General features: G+C 39.8%; 1 protein-coding gene across 10 annotated transcripts in view; it reads right to left on the reverse strand.

The window, feature by feature from the left end:
* slmapa (sarcolemma associated protein a) overlaps positions 1 to 21,259 on the reverse strand; it is a 71,464-nt gene extending 50,205 nt beyond the window's left edge. For 6 of the 10 annotated variants that reach the window (XM_038695458.1, XM_038695453.1, XM_038695456.1 and 3 more), the window contains exon 1: positions 19,500 to 21,259. In XM_038695458.1, the coding sequence (XP_038551386.1) occupies positions 19,500 to 19,697 (198 nt within the window). In that variant the 5' untranslated portion in view covers positions 19,698 to 21,259. The remainder of the gene's footprint in view (positions 1 to 19,499) is intronic. The other 4 variants (XM_038695457.1, XM_038695460.1, XM_038695450.1 and 1 more) reach the window with 3 other exon arrangements.
* Positions 21,260 to 21,488: the final 229 nt, after the last annotated feature.

Consider the following 21,488-nt stretch of genomic DNA (forward strand, 5'->3'; position numbering starts at 1 on the left):
CTGAAAACCACTGTCGATCTATGAGAGAGAGAGAGACAGACAGACAGAGAGAGAGACAGAGAGAGAAGGGACTGAAGGAAGAAAAAGCAACAAGAGAGAGGATGCCGAGACGGACTGGTGGATTTCGCTGTTTATCCAACTGCAGTGTGCTACCAATTCACAGATCATAATAGCTACACACACACACACACACACACAGTTACCTCCTGTCCCCATGGTAACCTGAAGACAGGGAGGGAGGGACCTAACTATAGAGCTTTTCACCCAGCAACAACACACACACACACACTCACACTATGCGTCACATACCTCACATATGGCTCTCTCACACACACACACACACACACACACCCCAGCACATACTATGTCTTTCTCACACATATACACAAAACATGATGTCATCAACCTGCGAGCAGCAGATCGCTGGTTTATTCGAGAGGTTATATTATGCTTTTGACTTTTTCCCTTTCCTTTATTGTGTTATATATCTTTTTTGTGCATGTAAAAGGTTTGCGAAGTGAAAAAGCCACAGAAACACTGCTCCTGAACTGCCTGAAAAAAGCCAGCCTTTACTTCTGTAAACTATCTGTGTCACTATGTAAAACGCGGCATAATGCTCGCTGGTGGAGAAACACACTAAGCTGCAGCACACACAGTGGCAAGATATGTTGACATTTGCTTTTTCACAGCATTATGAGCAACACGTCACACAGCCAAAAAGTAATAATCAAGTGATGACAGAAATAAAATGTAGGAATGCAGCAATATGAAAATTCTTGACAGAAGCCAAAAATTGTCCTAATAACTGAATACTGAAAAAGTCACATTTTTTCCCATTTATTTTACCATTGCATAAATTTAACAGTCATAATGTTTGTGATTTGGAGAGACTATAGTGGGTGGGTTTGAGACCCAAGAGGGTCCGGTGAAGTAAATTACTTGGGTCCATTTACTTTTAAAACTGTGTATCCTCCATACAATCTATGGTATCACGCTAAATTCATCAAATCCGACCCAATATGATAAATGCTGTATGTGGTTCTCGTATCGTGTAACATGAAGACTTCATAGCCTCTCTTCAGGTAGGACTCTCATACTGCAACACTCTTTGTAAAGAGAGAAAATGACAGGATAAAGTCGCCAACCTTCCTGTCAGCTCGCACTGGTCCGTTTCAGTGGATTATAGAGCAAACAACTAAAAATAAATATAATAATAAAAATAATCGTCAGATTAATCAACAATGAAAATAATAGTTAGGTGCTGCCTTAGAAGGTACTGTATAAGGCCATTCAAACAAGTGCATTTATATGTGAAGGATAGCGCAAATGTAAAATAAATTTAAGTAAAACAAGCACAGTCCTTTCAAACAGTGACAGTAACTGGTAGATGGTAAATTGTGAAATGTACTGTCTGACTGTCTGATAAGACCTGTGGTCAACATTTAGTAAGCTGCTGATCAGCAGAACTGTGAGAACTCAACTTTTTCACATGCTACACAAACTACCCGCCCATCTCTTTATTTCCCAAAGTTAAATTCAGTCGAAAGGTAAACTAGGCCTTCAGAGGAGTTCCCAGTATCTCTCTTTTGGTTACAGGTTGTCGGTTTGATCTCCCAAACTAATAAAAAGAAGTGCTTTTCATTTCCACAAATGAACTGCGGCTTTATGCTGAATCACAGTTGCTTCATTTCCTTATTTGTCAGAGTTAGGAGGTCTGGCTCAAATGAACTTTGATGTGACATCGTCCATCAGAAGACAGTCATTTTCTCACTCTGCACTAATCCCAGCTGACTAACTATGAAGCACCAGTCACACTGGCAGTCCACCAGCGGTTCAGAACTTCAAAATGTTCTGATGAAAAAACACATAATGACTGATAACTGGTTGACTGCTAACTTAAAAGAAAGGATGACAGATTTATTAGTTGTAACAGGTGTTTGAGTGACTTGAATAACTGAGTTCACACTAGCTGACAAAATGCTCGTTGAGTTTCATTGTGATGGTCTGACTGTTTATCTGATCTTTCCTTCTGAAACGAAGAAAACAAAAGCAGATCACAGAGAATTTCACTGATTGACTTACTGACACACTAACCATGGATATAAGCTGAGATTTCCTCAGCTGTGTGCGTGTTTGTGTGACAGAGGGAAAAAATTCCTTCCCTGTTCAGTCAGCTGGTAAACTCAACTGCCACATACCAAGCTGGATACTGTCTCTGTTGCTTCCTTTTTCTTTAAAGCTCTCTACATTCTGGTTTATTACAACTTCAGTCTTCTTTTGGTATTTTTCTCCATCATTGGCAAAGCAACCCTGTGTGTACACAGCTACAGTAAGTACGTTAAGTCAAAGCTGAAGCGGGAAGTGGGGTTGTAAACTATGATGGATGATTGGATGATTTGTCTAACCTGGAAGTTTGTTTACAACCTGTCCAATCATCTGACTCATGTTTGACGTTTTGTAATGTTAGTATCTGCGATCTGCAAACCTAATTTGGTTAAGTATAATGATGTAATTCATTCAAATCATAGACCAAGTTATTAATATAATAAACTAAATTTACTCTTTAAAATGGGTTTATACCAGTGTGTCAGACAGTTAAGGTGTCCCTACAGAGGTAGAGAGACTTTTAACCTAAAACCAACCCAAATCAGACTTGAGTACATTCATTCTTATAAAGAAAGACCTAATCCAAAAGGGACCAAAGAACAGTCAGACTCAAGGATGAGTGGACCTTATCCAAAATGTATTTGACCTGAAATAGGAAGAACAACAACACTTGCAGCAACGTGATGCTCCAACCACTTAACGAGCAGCCACGATGGAAAACTGCACTTTTTCACCTAAAAAAAAAAAAAATCACAAGTTTCTCCAGTGTTGATGACGGTGCACGACATGATCAGAGCTGATGAAGCGTCTGCTTGGATCTGTGAAGGTATGTTTGATACATAAGAAGAAGAGGAAGAAGACACACTTTATTCATCCCCCAAGGGGAAATTCAGTGTTTTTTCACTCTGTTGTTAATGTTTAAAGTTTATTATACACACACACAGATCTGAAATACACATATGCACATGAGAGAGATGTCAGAGCAAGTGCGGCGCCCCTCATGGGCTTGCTCCAGGCCACCTTCAGCAGTGCCCAGAAAGTGAACTGGCACCTCTCCTCACACTCCATATCTGTGGTCTGAACTAGACTCGAACCACTGACCTTCCGGTTCCCAGCCAAGTCTTCACAGACTGAATTACTGCTGCCTCAAAGATTTAATAGGTGTGGCAATACAACGGGACCTTACCCTGCCTGACCAGATTACACCAAATTATGTTTTGGTTACTGTGAACCATGTAGACGTGCAAATACCCATTTCATAGACTCCACTGCATCATTTCAGAATTTAAATGAAATCACATAAAGTTTTTAAGAGTGCAACTAAACCCTAGTGCAAACTAAATGATGTCGGCAGATCACTGTGCTGTTCAGACTACATGACATGCTGTCTTGAAGTTGTTGTGGTATTCACACTATTTGACTGATAAAAGGTTTCATATCTTTCGATATCAATAATTATCACAATAAGTATCAAATCGTTATTTCTTTCGAGTTTAAAGGCTGATTTTTGTTCCTTAGTGCAAGTTGAAGAAACCTCATGGTTAATTGTGGTTTAAACTCTTCTTTCAACACTTGATGCCAAACAGTAGATCACTTTACAAATCTAAGGTAGAACATTCAAAACAATTATGATAAAATCTTTGTCAATAGGCATGAGTAAAATTTAGTAAAAGCTTTTTTCAGTCCTTTTACCTACTAAACATCGTAATAAAAAAAAGGTGGATTAAACATAAAAAAAAAAAAGTAATGCCTTACTTTACTAAATTACTCACTGCTGAAAGTAACCAGTTACACTACTAGCTCCATTACTTTTGGATTAATGCTTAATATCACCTGTGATGCACAATAACAATATATAGTTACACCTCATATATGCTCAGATCAACACAAATCCTTATTACAATGAGGACATACACAGGGTCTCTCTTTTATGCTCTTTAATACTACAAAGTGACAACAGAGCTGTGAACATCAGACCAACATTTGTCAAGAGAAGAACAAGGCTGGAGTACAGTAGTACAGACTGATTCTTACTGCTGAATCATTAATAGCTGCAAGCACGTAGGCCTGGGGCTGACAGAGAAAGAATCAGGCATGTATGTCTTATTATAATAATAATAATTAGGCTATTATCATCATCATCATCATCATGTGTGGCCAATTTGCTACAATTACGCTTGATACAACGGCTGCGTTTGCGACCTGACCTTTCTTTTCTCCGTGAGAGGGAAGAATTTAGAAAGTTGCGTGGCGCTGCAGAGAGCCCCCAGCTGCAGTGCATGGATTATGCGTAATATTCTTCCAGCCAGAGAGAACGATCACAAATCGTTCGTAGCGCTTAGCGATACACCAGAGAGGCAAAGGAAAGGGGGCGGTGGAGCATACAGGGCCATAAGATCGAGGAGCGATCGGTCATCGTTCCCTCTGGCTGGATGAAGTCTGACGCTCCGCATGATCCATAATGATAGAGAAATACAGAGATTGTCAATAAAGCATGCTGTCAACCCACAATATCACAAATCATGCTTTTAGGGGAGCTGATCTCTTATTAAGGGGTGTAACGCGTTACACCCAACGCTGCTGCTCTGTCAGCTGCCTACTCTCACTGGCTGGATGCGGATGTCGAATCAGCTCCAGCTATTTAGCATGCTAGGCATCTGTCTGGGGTCGGCGAACATCTTGGATGCATCGTTGAGTAGTTCACACATAGCGACTGACGAGCGCTGATCGATTGCCGATTTGTCCCCGATCACAGCCTGACGGTCGACGAGCTGGGCAACATGCAAACTGATCTTAAAATCGTGTAGCTTAAATTACGCTTAACTAATTACTTTCAGGGACTATTAATCTACCGCATTTTCATTAGTCGTTTGGTCAATAAAATATTCACGTCAGTCACAAATTTAAATTCACACCTTTAAGAAGCTGGGACCATCAAATGTTTTGCATGACTTATAAAAAAAATTATTTTCAAAGTAGCTGGCCATTCATTTTTTTTTTCCCCAATTGACTAATCCATCGCTTAAAGAAGTTCTACACATATTTACTGATCTATCCGTTTGTCCGCTTCTGTCCATCTGTTATGCTTTCCTTCTATCTCCCACCCATCTGTGTTTCTGCCGCTCCATTTATCCCACGGTTTCTATACTACGCAGTCATTAGTGATTAATCTCCATCCCCATTAACAATTACGTAACAATAATCCTACCGTCCTGGCAATCGCTGGTTTCTATTAATTTCAGGATTGTAAGAAGTGACTGCAGTTTTTGCCGTCACCCTCAAGACAAACAAAACAAAAATATTTGGACATGGATTAAGTATATTGTGTTAGCTCCTTGTATTAAAAAGGCTCAAAAAATAATTCTGGAATAGGGAGAAAATTCTTCCAATCCATACAATATTACACAAATGGACTTCTCAAACCAATCTACACTTTTTACTGACTTTCACCACCACCAACATTCCTGCATCGCCTCCACCCACTGACAGAACATTTCTCAGGGAAACACTACATCCCTTTATCCCTCTCTGTCCTCCTCCTCCCTTTCTCTTTCCATCTCTCCTCCCTTATTAGTGTCAGCTAAATGTAATTGTGTTTGGATTTTAATTTGCCCTCCGCATCCAAAACCAGAGCAAACCATCAGCTGGCAGGCAACGGGCACGATAACTACTTAACCAGTCAGCAGGTCAACACATGACACTAGTTTGGTGGGAAGTTGCACACACACACACACACACACACAGATGTGTTCATAAACAGATAGTAGTAGTCAGATGACAGATAAAATGCAGACCTGTATTTATCAAGTATCAGAATCAGTTGCACTAAAAATACATCCACCTCAGAGGACATGAGATTATTTCTCCAACGTTTTACATTTCCTACCCCTAATCCATATTTTCCTACACTCAGATTAAAACTCACAGACTCACAGGCTGATGCTGGCAGTTTGATGACAGTCATGAAAATTATTTAAAAATGAAACTGAGTTAAACGTTGTATCTTTAGCCGTTTAGCCAGTAGATCTTTCAGCCATGCTGTAGGGATGTCGGTCTACCACCACTTTGGTTCAGACTGAAATCTCTCAACAACTTTTGGATAGATTTGGATGTACTGCCAAGAAATTGTGACCTTTGAAGACTACTGACTTTAGTAATTATTGTATGGACCAGCACACATATTCATGTTTTATTACAGGATAAATTGTAATAATGCTGTTGTTCTGCTTTCATTGTCTAGATCTGTGCATCAGACCATGTAGCCCAAATATAAAAAAGGACAGTACTGAAAAAATGCAAGCTATAAATTAAACAGATGGACAAACAATTAAGCAACCAATTCATTTAAAATGTGCATCACATTGGTAACAGTGTTGATGTTTTTGTGCAATAAACACAATCACAGTTTTGCTTGCTGCAATCATTCCTCCTGTTTATATGGGCCTTTAGGAGAGATGTAAGTGACAGAGGCTAAAATCCACAGTCTTCGTTCTGTGAAAAAAATATAAAGTTTATCTGCAGTTAATATGAGGCTTCAGCAGTCCGAGTTAGACAACTCAAGTGAGTGAGCGTCTTCCAAAGTTACCATTTTTCCTGGTACAAAAGTCCCTCTTTGTGTTACTATCGCTCCACCACAGCTCAACACTGGCTGGGGAAACACAAAGAGGGAGTTCTGTACTACAAAAACTGCAACTTTGTTAGATACCCAGTTGATTTCATTAATTCAGACTGCTCAAGCCTCATATTAAGCACTGATAAAATTCACTTTGAAAGCATGTTAGGGAGGGATCTGTTAAAGGACAGTATGATAGAGTTTTAATTACAGCAAACTAACAGTTTTTAGCGTACATATTGGTATGTAAAGTGTGGGAAAAAAATCTTTCAAATGCTTTCATCCAGTCAGGGAGAAGTGATGATATCTTTTGTCCAATCATTTACCACCTGCTGGGAAGTTCTACAAGGTCAAAACCGCTCTGCAGTTCTCCTACACAGCGATAGGGTGATTTTCCTTTCTTTTGGACAGATGATAAAATACTTTTACTAAATCAGAGCAAACATCTGTCACAGTGTGAATCTTGGGCCAGTCAGGACAGATTTCCTTCTCCAACAGGCTTAATAGAAATGTTCCCTGAACTCTCATTGCCCATCAAAAAAAAAAACACTTCAGCAAAGCAGCTATGCCAATGGTAACATACAAAATACTGAGTTAAAAGTAGGTAAATATATGCACAAAATACTGTTTATCAACAACTTAAATCTAATATCACCCTCAATCTCATCACTATTATATGAACAGACAACCTAACTGCTTTATATCCCAGTCAGCCCCAGTCTGTCTAAAAACATTTCATGCTATTTTAATTCACAGATGAAAAAGACACATAAAACTATGGACAATTTCACCAATCAGAAAAGAATCAGAAATGTTTTTTCGAGGGGAACTGAGGAGTAGATAAAAAATGAGTGGGGGTGAAATTTGTTTTCCTTTTTGTTTTCATTTTACCTTGTTTGTGTGATTAGTAGTATGTTAATAAATATTAAATTATTCAAATTAGTTTGTAATTGGACACATGTTTTGGCCAAGTGTGTTAGCCAAAAAACTTGTTATGTTCTCAACAGCAAGCGGTCCATAACTACAGGATAGGATAGCAGAAATACTGTAAATACTGGGATGCTGCATTAGAAACACTGAACAAGAAACAGTAGTTTGCAACACAGACTAGATACACTACTGGAATACTGGAAGGTAGATGTAAAGTCAATTTAATTTATTACTCTACAGCTCAAACAGAACCTAAGGGTCAACATCATAAGTCAAGTAAAAGGTCAATTGGTAAACAAAGAAGAAGCCATGAAATTTGTGTGAATTACTGAAGTATGAAGGCTCTTTTGTAGGGCTGGATGTCAAAGGACTCCACAGAACAGGAACTGAGGCGTGAGATTTTCTCCATGCTTCCTTAATGAATAAATCGGTCACAATTAAGAAAGCGAGTCATGACTAGTACGACAAACCTGTTATATTAGCACTGCTGTTGAGCAGAGAAAAGAAGCTCGTTAGAGGCTAGAGAGACACGTCACAACTGCTGCGCTCCTCTGTGTGTTTAAATAATGTATTTTTAGCATCCACACATAAGCTCTATGTTGACTTTTCAAATTAGGGATGTCCTGGTCAAGGTTTTCTTTGGCTCCATGTTCTTTAATATTGGGAATCTGCCAATAACGAGTGCAATCCGATACTTATATTTATTTAAATGTTGATTAAATACCACTATGTATCTGACAAATTGAAATACCAGCTGTAGCCTACTTAGTAGTTTATTTGTCATTATACAACATAAGGTCGTATAATGAAAAGGAAGTTTGTAGTAATCTAATTTAATCGGACACACATCATTTTTCACAAGTTATCTGGTCTAAATACTTATTATTTTTGTTCAAACTGCTTGAATTATTTATATGATATGAAGGAAAGATTAATTGGGAGAATGTAGCGCCTTAAACTGACACACACAACACAGTAAAGATCGGATTTTGATGGACTATTTTAGCAGAAACAATACATTAAAATAATAATAGTGTTATTTATATAGCAATCATCAAACAAACATACAAAGTGCTTCACAAAAGACAAAGGGCAAAAAAGGACAAAACACCACCATTAAAGATAAAATACAGGAGGACAAAATAAAATTGGAAATCACAAATAAATAGAATAAGACTAGAATAAATATCAACTTTATATAACTAAAGAAAAATCTTAAGATGGAAGCTCAGATGAAACCAGGATATGGCTTCTGATAAAAGTGAGATTTAAAAGAAGACACTGACTCTGAGAGCCTTATTTCTTCCGGCCGGTCGTTCCAGAGCCCTGGGGCCCAGATAGCAAAAGCTCTGCCCCCTTAAGTTCTAAGCCAAGACACAAGAAGAGATTTGTAGCTTTGTCAATATTGTTGTTTTACATTCTTGCCGATAAAGCTGAATTGAAGAGACAGAAGACTCCTGCCGGAAGACCTCAAACAACGCAGAGGTTCATAAGGTGGTAAAAGGTCTAATATATAAGCAGGAGCAAAGCCATGGAGAGCAATGAAAATATGCCCCGATCAGCACTTGACACCGATTCTTGGGATCGGCCGAGAACATCTTCAGTTCATACATAATTGAACCACTTTGGATACTGCTGCGGCTCTTGTGTGATATTTGGCAACTTCCACATGACCCAAGCCAGAAGTTATGTATAATGTCTGTGGTGAAAGATTGTTTGGTAAGTTAACGTGCTTTTCAAACATAATGCCGGCACATCCACTGGCAGAGCATTTCCAGGTTACGCTGCTCGTCTTGAAAGGAGGCTGTAGATGGAGAGAGAGCAGGAGGGTTTGTTGATCCCGGTGTGTGTCGGTGCAAAGAGCCAGCTCACTGAAGCATGGACTACTGCCACTATTTCCAAAAGAGGTGGCTTGCTGCTACTGGCAAACGGAAAGAGGGTTTTATCAGTCAGCATGTGAGCATATTCCTGCAGCACAGTGTGTGTGTTTCCTTGAAAGGTGAGTGTTGGTATGTGTGCTACAGATTTCAGCTTCCTATTTTCAGCTGCCTATTTTCAGCTCTTGTCACTTTAGCGGTCTATATGGAAGAGAGGGGGAGAGAGAGAGAGTGTACAGCGGACAGTATCTATTATCTGGTTGAATGAGTAGTTTGCGAGGCAAACTTGTCAACTAAATATCATTAATTTTACTGTCAAATATTATTGGAACTGATTTTGATAACTGACAAATGATTTAAGTGATTAATAAAGCAAAGACCTCAAACCTCTGGTTCCAGCTTCTCAAATGTGAGGATTTTCTGATTTAAACTGAATATCTTGGGGGTCTGAAATCTTGGTATAAAGTTTGACCATCATCGGCAAATTTCACAAACAATTCACATCTGTATTCTTAATAAACAATATATATTATTTGTCATTTAAGGAAACTGAACAGCTATCTACTTATAAGTGGTAATGGGAAGCTTTTTTACTAAGCACTTTACATGTAGTTTTGGTGTTTTCTAGTTCTGCTTAGAAAGGTTTTTCTCAAACAAGATACTTGATCATTAAATGACCTGTGAGGTCCTCATGTGGAACTTGCTTGGAAGCAAACGTTTGGTTCATAGGTACCTTTTTAAATAATGTATACCATCATGCCCATTTTATAACAGTCCTGATGCCATATACATTAATGAATCACCTAATGCAGTGCAGTAACTCAAATACTTAATCATGTATTATTAAATGATGCATAGGGTTTTTAAATCTCCTCACACTTCAATTTGTTGAAAAGCGCCTTTTTACAAAGGAAGTACTTTACACACAACACATATTTCTTAAGAATAACTGCTGCAGTGTCTGGAGGTATAACATTTCTGTAGTTCAGTGCTGTAGTACTAGTTAACTTGAATTTATAAGCCACTTGCCAGGATTTAGCATCAAGTGCTCTGGTGGCTGGTGGGGCTTTCTAACAGTAAGCTCATGGAGGCAGATGGTGTCGACAGAATGCTCCTCCATCCTGTCGGAGGAAATGTTGAAAAGCACAACACTCAGGATGGGTTTCTGCACCAGATAGTATACAAACTGATTCAGCTGAAGTTTATTCTGGTCAACGTGAACAGCGAACATGTTAGTTCTTCTGGCTTTTTTGACAACAACCTTCCTACTAGACTGGATCTTATACAGCTGTGGTTGGTTTGTTAATCTTTTCTAAGGTTTACAGGACACTTTCACTTATTTAGCAGCCAACAAGACATGTAGAAATAGGACACTTCATAATGCATGATGTAAAATAAAGTGATGTAACAGACATATAAACACTAAATGGACATTACCACCCCTGCACTCAATAATAAACATAAAAAAAACAGTGCTTCTCATTGCATCATGTATGTACATGTTATGCAATCAGCCTCTAGCACAGCAAGTATCAAGTTCAAGATAGTAAGAGACAACTTTGTTAATCCCTCTAGTGATTTTTTCACTTTTGAATTTCAATGTTATTATTATACAGGTCTGAAATACTCACTCACTCACTCTAGGGCCATAGACATAGTCGGCAGTGCCCAGGAGGTTAACTGGCACCTCTCCAACTATCAGTCCACACACCATATAACTGGTGTTGGACTCAAACCAGGGACCCTCTGGTTCCCAAGCCAAGCCCCCACGGGCTGAGAAGTTCTATGGTGACCTAAGGAGAAAAGGTCTCTGCTGGAAGTAACTAACCCAAGTAGGCAGACCACCCAATTCCAATCATATATTAAAAGCACTGAAGTTTCAGATTTTTTTTTAACTCACATATTTATATCTTATAAACGTCAAAAATCTAATATCAGACCTGCTCTAGTTCTTTACCTTCTTTCATCCACAAGGCTGGGTAATGTGGTGGGAATGAGGGTGTTCAAATAAACAGCTCAGGCAAACACTTTCTGTGAATTTTTATTCAAGTCTTCTTCAGAAGGAACTCACTGGGACACACACGCATCCGAGTATCATCCGAGTGAGCTGCAGTGTCTCAGCACATGCAGCTTTTAACCTAATCTCAGGGTTGGAGCACTATCTCATCAAGGGAACATGATGTCTTTAGTGTTCCCTAGGGGACACTCAACATAAGACTATCATGTTCTAGTACATGTGGTGAACCACTTAAAGTCATGACCCCCCCCGGACATATCATAAAGCGTCACCCACATTTACCTTCCTTTGACCCCATAACCAAGAGACCGGAAGCCCCTAGTGAGATTAGTTACAGGGCAGTGTTTGGAGATGAGCCTCAATTCTCCAAAGTAATTGCCATACCTCCATCTCCAATGATTGTCCAGAGACCCCTGACCCTTGACATCTTTACCAGCTTGTAATGTTCAAACTGAAGCATATTTTACTGTCGTCTCAACTGCAAGCCACAGAGGAAACATCACATTTAGCTAAAAGATAAAACAGTCGCTTCACAACGGTCAGAAATTTCACCTCCAACAAGGGTTGGGTGAAAAACAATTGCGAATCGATTCTGAATCGAATCTTCTCCTAATGCTCAATCATGGAGTCCTGCTACGGTATCTGGTTGTAGTATTCCCATCACTTAACGCACACATGCACAGTGCCAGAGCGGAGTTTGCCAGGGAGCCTATCCTGCCAACAGTGTCTTTTTCCTTCACACTCTCACTCAGATAAAAAGTGAGTTACAGAGCTGTGTCCCGTCGGTCTAACAGCGTTCCTGTGCTGTGCTGGTATTCAGATTGAGGCCATTACCATGCTGTGGAATACTGATACCAGACAACAACTCTGCTCTGCTGTCAGCACTGCTCTCAGCACTGCTCTCCACCAGCTGTCTGGTTGACTGCCTGATTAGCTCTCTGGTTGTCTTCATCACAAACCAGACTAAAGAGACTAATGAATGATGCTGTATTAAAAAACCCCGCCCTGACTAACTGATATACTGTGAGGTTCCCTCAATGTGATATACTGTGAGGTTCCCTCAATGTGGCCTGTGTCTTACAGTGATGTTAGCACTCGTGAGGCGGTAGCACTAAAGTGAAGATTTATGTTTTGTAGTGGCAGCTTGGGATGGGAGTGTATTTTCCAAACGAATGAGCCCTTTATCAGCCAGTGGTTTCATATTCACCGGTTGCCATTTATTCTGAGCTTTTAGGATTGAATCCATTCCAAAAACATGTTAACACTAAGGTCTGCTGGCTGTACGAATTGCCTTTCTAGTCATGCAGCTATAAGCCCATCAATTCACACTCAGTAACTTTGCCCTTACTGACACTGACTGTTAGGGGGCGCCCGTAGTGCAGCAGTAACACCAACAATGTATAGGGAGTGGAGAATCTCTTCCCTATTTCATCATACTGTATATCTGGCACAACCTGAGGCCAACAGTAATCTAATGACTCATCTACCGTAGGCAGTCTGTGTGTTTTCACTAAAACCGAACAACTAGACTGACAACAGTATAATGTTTCATCCAGCACAAACAAGATCTTAAGTGCATCTATAGGATGAGACATCCTGGAAAATACATTGAGTTTGTGCCAACATTGTAATACCCAGGTGTGATAGCTGCACAAATTGCCATTTGAATCCTTAAAATCAATTTACTGTGACCTTAAATCACCAATACAACATAGTCATGCTACTAGACAAGTGAGGCTGTAAAGTGCACTACGCGACAGAAACAGAAAAGACTGTATCCATTTGGGCAAATTTTTCCAGAGAGTTATTACTGAAATCAAAGAGCTTATCATTCAAAATTCAAATTCCCATCATCACAACTTTTGCAATGGATATTTCCAGAGGTTCAGTCATAAAATCTGATTTCAAAACAGGTTCTAAATGTGCAACAGCCATATAACTAAATACAGGATATTGTGGCACCTGAGCACGTAGCGAGGCACAAATCACCAGATAGCTAAACACTCTTGATTAACTTGACTGAAAGTAGAACTAGATGGCTTCACTGACAGAGGAGCATAAAGTTGGTTACCATTGTCCGTTTATTGAAGACACAGCACTCAATGTGGTCAAGTTGCTGAAGTATGAAACTGTAAATAATACAAAAGTGAGTATGAAATAATGTACATAAATACAATGAAATTTGAGCAGAAAGAAATTCTGTATATAAAAGACCACAGAACCTAAAAAGTACACAAAACATTACAAGCATAAAACGACATGATTGTTTTCACCTGCAGGAGAGAACCCAGCACAGGCTTAGACTTGCCGACTGGTATTTACACCTGTTTAAACCACGATGCTTCAAGCTGATAAAGGCACTTAAACCATTCATTCATTCTTACATACTATAATTAAAATCTGGGTTTCCCCCTGCTCTCTTTTTACATTTCAACTCTAAATCCTGCACAGAGGACTGACCAAAAGTGACAATGGCCTGTAGAAAAATGCTGCAGATCCTGGTGTGAGGTAATGCATTGGGCATATAGGCCGCCAGCAGGGAAACAAGGGAAGACAAATTTAGCTCCAACATCATATCCCACATAGCTGCAGTACTGATGCAGTAGTATGTGCACTCACTAGCAGATGATTCAACATTTTACATTTATCAGACGCCAACTGTGATGGCAGAAAATATTTTTTTCCTTTTTCTTATAATATTTTATGCTACGACACTAGCCAGCTAGTATAATCAAACACAGCAGCCATATGATTCACCAAACCCATAATTTGATAGCAGCTTGAATTAACTGATATTCCTTTTTTTTTTTTTGTATCACTAAAACCTGATTGGAGCTTGGACACCAAAAAACTGTCTTTATAGATCAGTGTCAGGACTCTGTAGGTGAAGTTACAACGGTGTCCTCCGGAAGGTTAAACCTAGTCTGATCTGGTCAACTGGCACGTGTTAAGGTTCAGTGTACCCACTCAGTGAATGAATGAATGACTGGATAACTCTAAGTGATACAGCAGTGTCACAGGAATCTCCACTGAGAGTCCTAAATCTGGCTTAATCTGCTGCGTATCTGCCTGAGCACGTCATCGACCGACTGACAGGCTGTTCAGAGGTTTCTGAGTGGCTTACTCACAGGCTGGTTGGTTGAATGACAATTACTGACATAACGGCCCTGTCTCACGTATAAGGACGCTTGTTTGGGAGCATTTCAAGTCACTTTCAAGTAAACAGACGTGTTGACTGGTCACTGCAGGAAAAGCTCAGGTGCAACATCAACTATTGCTCAGTTCCATTAAGTGCCCTGATGGATCATGCCATGTGAGTTGTTATGCACAACATCTTGCCCTTGAAGTGGTAAACCTACATGGAATGCAGCCTTTATTGGCGTTAGTAAATCCGTCTGTTGTTCCCACCATTACATGTAACAAAAAAAAAAAAAAAAAAAAAAAAAAAAAAAAGTACATTCAGGCTGGGAATGGTTTGAAATATTGCGACACAACTGCCATTACTGCACAAATGGCAACAAAATGGCTAAAAAATATTAAGTTTAAGTCCGGTGTCACACTATAGTTTTCTTATTGTCAACAAATCCACAAAAAGACAAAAAATGTGTTAGTATGCCTCAATACTCTGACTTCCCTACTCTGTCTGTGGCACAATCTTTAAAAAACACCTCACAAATATACTAATTTCATTTTCAAAAAAGAAAAAGCTCAGTCATTTCCTAAAACAAACTGGTCCGTGTAGATCTTAACAAACTTTATTAAAAACAGGAAGGAGTACACTTGCTGGGGACTATTATCTGCAGCGTATTGATACACATTTGGGGATTTCTCTCTAGTGAGTCACAATAAACTACAATGTGTGTGTTCAATGGTGGTAATGAAGGTACATATCAGTGTAACAGTGTTTTTTAATGTATAGTGTTTCAGTAGTTTTAGTCATTTAGTTAATAACAAACTGCAGCAAAAAAAAAAAAAGTCCTTAAGTTTATAATAAGTTTGCACTTATTATAATCACGCAGAACATGTGCAAAGCTCCCCTGAAAGGGTAATGTTTGGTTAAACTTTAAAAAGCAGGAGTATTTTACATTCAGTGTCTCTATGATAACTAGCTTGCGACTGTAAAAAAAAAAAAAAAAAGAAGAAAAGAAAACTCTTTCATCCACCATTTACAACCACTAGCATAGTTATCTGGTTGTTGACTTGGTTACGTGGAATGTAAACAAACTTCAGCTGGGCTTGACATACGATTGCGATGATATCGAGAAATAACTATAAAAGGAAAATATGTGGTGATAGACTCCAGTCTGCAAAAAGCTGTCAAGAGTCCTGGAGTCTTGTTGACAAAAACTACTTCTATATACCATGTAAATCGCATGATCATTAATCACAATCTAATCACGGGACAGTTTGTTAAAGTTACGAAGGAAGGAAGCAACCATGAATGACATGGCATGAATGGCATCTCATCTGACTGTCGTCTGGGAGGGATGTCTGATTGGTTGGATCTCAGCTCCTTTGGCACTTTAGTTCACAAACTGAAGTCCCAGGACCCTCAGGGTTAAGACAGAATCAGCTGGGTCTGATCTGACCTTCCTATGATGGCTGCTGCTTAAATAAGAACACACTTTATTTTCTCTAAGAGCCCTTCAGATATTCATCTCACCAGCTGTGCTTATTTCAATTACCATCCTTCCTTCAAAAGTAGTCAGTGTCAAGGCAACAGTCCCAGCGGGAGGTCTTGACATCAGGAAGCTACAGTACTTAACATATGATCACAGTGCTACAGGTCTCAATCCTTAATCACTTCAGTCTGGCTGCAAAACAACAAAACTGACCAAACATAAAAGACATGACATCATCATGTAGTGATCTTTCCAGCAGAGTCCAAAAAGTGAACATGTTTCAGTCCCTCAGAATTAAAGAGTGAGGTACCTTTGTGGGATATATTCCAGTCTTACAGCAGGAGCAGACCCGGCTCTGATGTACAGAACAACATCATCAATAATAAAGCAATCTGCTGGATCACTGGGCCGACTGATTGATTCAATCTCAGGATGCGACCAATCACACCGGTTTCTCTCCAGTGCACACTTACCACACACAAGACAAGATGGAGGTGAAAACATCTGAGCAGAATAACCATCAGAGAGACAAAATAAAAAAGTTTCCACTGACATTTTACCTTATTCTACTTTTGGTTGCTGCGTGGTACTCCGATCACCACGCCCCCTCAGTCACAATGCAGAACAATTCAGGTGAAAAGGAACAAACTTGCATCTGTTTCAACGGGATATTAGAGCAAAGTGAAACTGTCGTCTGGTTGTTCAACAAACTTAAACTGCAGACTCATGTGACAAACAATGTTCTTACTATAAGAGGAAGCCACAGTTATGGGGAGGTATTGGTTAGGCAAGCCAGGTCGTCTATGTGCTAAACTACTGTGTCCTGTGTGTGTGTGTGTGCGCAAGAAAACGAATGAGTGAACACTGACTTTTATCACTCAAAAAAAGCCACAAAAACGTACATATGTTTTATTCAAGTAACTAAATAATGTCATATTCTTGGAGACTTAGCTAAATTTTATATTTACATATTAGTATTAGTATGAATTTCCCCTCGGGATAAATAAAGTATATATGTATCTAGTAAAGTGGTTCTTATCTTTCTTTTTTTATCACCACTTAAAGTGTTATTTAGTTATTTTTACTGCTTCACTGTATAGTTGTATTTTAAGAGTATTTTATGACTTTATTTCATCGCTGAGAATCAGAAAGGTTTATTGCCAAGTAGTATTTTATAAGTAAGAGGGATGTGCTATGGTGATTGGGTCCTAGACAAACATACAGTTGACAAATAGATTTTTTTATAAAAATATGGAATAAACAGATGCAAGTTATAAAATAATTAGCAAACTATGTGTAAAAGAAAAACAATGTGGCAGTTATTCACATGTGCATTACTCCAGATTTGTGTTGTTCAAATATATTACAGGGGGAGAGGATTTGTATATATAAAAAATTGAAAACCTTTTTTTTTTTTTAAGAAATATGTGCAATATGGCAGTTTCCATCATAGACAGGGAGAGAGTAGTTATCAAACAGATGTTGCAAAAGGCAGTTCTCTTGTATTTAGACCAATAGAGTGCTTTTCGTATATTCATTCACACACTGGTGAAGTCTTTCTTATATGATCAGGCTACTTCAGCACAGCAAATTATTTCAGAGCCAGTCAGTAACCAAGTTCATTATACTGAGTCAATTGACTGTGTTTAACAGCTCAACAATGTACCAGTACACACATTTTCTAAGCCAAAAAAAGCCTTTAGAGGTTCAATTGTTTGTATTATCAGTTTAATCCATTTCAATACAGGATAAATTGGTGAATCGCCAGTAAATCAATGTATGTTGGTGCCTGCATGTTGGTCAGTGTGTGTGCATTTATCCCTGAAGAGAGGAAAGGATGACGCTACTGGTGTCATTATAAATAGCTTTTTGTGCGCACACACACACACACACACACACACACACACACAGTATTTCAAAGTCCCTGCATGCCACATAGTTGGGTAATCCCGTGGCTGTCTCAGCCTGTTCAACCTGTTCTACAGAGAAACTACAGACGCACCGAAGCCACACAATGGCAGATGCTACAATGCTACGATTTGATCCATCTGCTTTGGATCTTAAAGAAATTACAGGTTGGTTTCCCAGACAAGGATAAAGTCTAGTCCTAGACTGGACTGAAGACATTCCTTGCTTTGAGTTTTGTTTAGCCCAGGACAAGGAAGTTTTACTCCTGTCTGGAAAATTCGCCCTGCAAATGTATAAAAAGACAGTAGTGGCAATAAGATTAGTGGATTTACAGAAAGATGACAATGCCAAAAATTAAACAGTTCGAGCTTCTAGAAAATTGATCATCTGCTTTTTCTGTATATGTTTTAATTTTGTTATAGCTTCTTGATTTATCACACAACCGTGAGGATAAGAAGGGTGATTTTAAGATTTTGCCTTTAGTTTTCCCAAAAATTACAAGCTTGTAAAGTTATTTGTGACATTAAATGATGCACAGGTGAAGAGATGTTTTGTAAATTAGGGCACATCACAAATGAGAGCCAAATGTCCAAAAGTAAGTTCATACATACTAAAATTTACAATATTTTTACTGGATCTTTGTGAGAGAGAAAACGTCCCTGACAGACAATACAGGTTGTAGAATAGCTCATATTTATTATGACATCCTAACCTTCACGGTTGTAGAGTGGAAGCAGAAAACAGCCGGGGTCATAACCTCTGAAAGGCTCCACTGATACGGTAAAGAAGGACAATATATTTGTTGTTTTTTTGTTCATTCAGGTTCACACTACGCTATTACTGCCAGAGAGGTTCAGTAGACTGTCTTCAATCAGGATAGATATTTTTGCAGAGGATAGAACACAAATCCAGAATCAATCCAGACTTTATTTTGCTCTGCTTTCCTCTGGAACTTCAACATCTGTGTCTTTCTACCCATAATGCCTTGAGTTTTGGAAACATTTCCTGTGCTCAAATGGGATTATGTATTACCCTCCAAGTACAGGGCTGGATGTGTCCACAGGAGGCTTGTTTCCCTCCATACATGCTTGATGTGAACCCTTAAACAAACTGAATCAGCTCAGGTCTGAGCAGAGTTCAGACTCGAAAAAAAGTTTTGTTCCAGAGTGTTGTCATATAAAAACAGTACATGTGTGGTTGTGGCTGAATCGTTGTGAGGTGGCCATTGGTGCAGATGTGATTCGTGACGCTAACATCGAGAGTTGCCTGTTGGAGAATGTTGGATAATCCTTCTCAACTATTCAATTATTACTTTTCATCAAAAAGTATGATAATTTGATTTGAACCAAGTTCATATAAACTCCTGGAGAACAGTTGATCCTGAAGGGAAAGTACAGTAATAAGATCAGCTTGTCATTATCTCTTACCTTGCCGGTCTTGTGGTCAAACCAGACCAGGGCATGATTCCTGGAAAGCACCTTGCAGTCGAAGGTGGCGTTGTTCTGGGCCGGACGACACCGAGCCACCGACCTGCCGATCTTGACTGGCTCATCCAGGTATACATGCCGCTCCTGGAATGGGTGCGAGTTGGGTCGGCAAGCGAACACGGCCAGCGCTGAAGGCATTGATTTTGGCTTTAGAGTATTACTCCAACCAGAGACGAGGGGCAGGTTTTCTTGATCCAGAGTGACGTGCTTCTGTTGCAATCCCCAATGTATAATCTCCAATATATCTGTGGCCTATAATGTAGGCCAAACTGTTAGTCCTTAAGCTTCTAGGCACTAACTAATAAACATTGTCCACTGTACACAGCCCGGGCTGCGCTGCTTTCCCACCTCGATTCAACAAGACTCTCCTGTGTTTGAAAAAAACGAAAATAAAAAACAAACCAACAGGTATAAAAAAGACAAGACATTCCTTTCACTGTCTGTCCACCAAAGCTACATAACGACACTTACATCTGACAGCAGGCACTATGCACAGACCAGGGTGCCATGTGTCAAGACATACATGACTGAGTATAGCTTTGACAGTCTGGCAAACAGCCTCCCACGTCCATCAAACTCTTCCACCACTGAAGCAGGTGAGATAAGCCAGTCACCAGAGGCTTGATCTTTAGTCCCCCTAAAGATTGCAGCAGCTCACGCCAATAACTCTATTGAAGTGATCAAATGAGTTATCAATCCATGGAAGGATCTTTATAATGTCTATCGGGAGCAGTTAAAGTATTGCGCGCTTTCTTGTTCTGTCAAGTCTTGTCTTGCAGCAAGCTGACAAGGTGCACACACCCCGATGTGCAACACGCCACGCAAGTTTGGCGTTTTAGTAACGTGTCATCGGTAACATATTCATCATTTACAGCCTGTCATAATCTGAGTGTTACCCTGATACAGGGAACCTTAGCTAGCTACCTAACGTCACCACTCCCTCCAGAGAACACCTACAAGACCGCTAACGACGCCTAGAAAGACTGAACGCCAAAAAACAAACCCTGAGTTATAAAGACATTATCTGTCAATTAAGCTTCGCCAACTAAAGCAGTTCAGTCTCCACTCTTCGTCTGAAGTCGCACATAGGCTTCAAACACTCAGCCTGGATGAACGGGGGGATTAGCAGGTCTTCTTGTGCAACTAAAATGCTAATTGGCTAGCTCGCTAGCGGCTCGGCCAACGTTTCCTGGCGTTGTACCAGCAAGCTAGGCTAGGCTAGGCTAGGCTAGTGAGTGCTGACAAACTTATTACCCAGGTCCTCAAATGTTTTCTCCCCACCCCTCTCAATCAGTTCGCTTACCGAGTGGATGCGAAATGCCATCCCTGTCTCCTGGGAGCAAATAAACAGCTAGCCCGGCTACTACGTTAGCATGAAAGGTGGTGAGCTAGCTGTGAGGTGAGCTACCAAGCAGCTAGCCGGCTAACTGACAGTCAGGGCAGAAACAGACGCGGAAAAATCAGGGGAGTTTCTTGACTGCGGGTCCTCCTCACGCATCACACCAGCCCGATTATATTCCAGGATAACAAAGCCACAACTTGCGCAGTCGTCGTCTATCTCAGTCCAGGTCGTGTTTGCCGGGGACGGTTAAGAGTTACAGTCGTCGCCTTCCTACATTTGTCTGGAAAGAATCTAGAAGAAGTTGTCCTCCTCCGCAAGTCCGAGCCGCCATACTGTAACTAAAGAGCAGACAGGCGGGGTGCGTTCACGGCCCGAGTCAACTCCACTCACCGCTGAGCTCATTTAATCAGTTCATTAGGGGGAAAAACAACAACCTAGTCATAATTTTGGATTAAACATTAAAATATATGGAGTTAATTGACGATAGTATGGAAGCCTGTTGCTGCCTGGAAAGAGCTCGGCGATATGGCCAAAAAAAATTGTTCATATCAGTCGATATCGATAAGATAAGATAAGATAAATATCAA

The sequence above is a fragment of the Micropterus salmoides genome, unplaced genomic scaffold (genome assembly GCF_014851395.1).
Source record: "Micropterus salmoides isolate LMB-PRFRI ecotype aquatic unplaced genomic scaffold, ASM1485139v1 Ms_hic_scaffold_4, whole genome shotgun sequence".
In the NCBI taxonomy this organism is placed as follows: domain Eukaryota; kingdom Metazoa; phylum Chordata; class Actinopteri; order Centrarchiformes; family Centrarchidae; genus Micropterus; species Micropterus salmoides.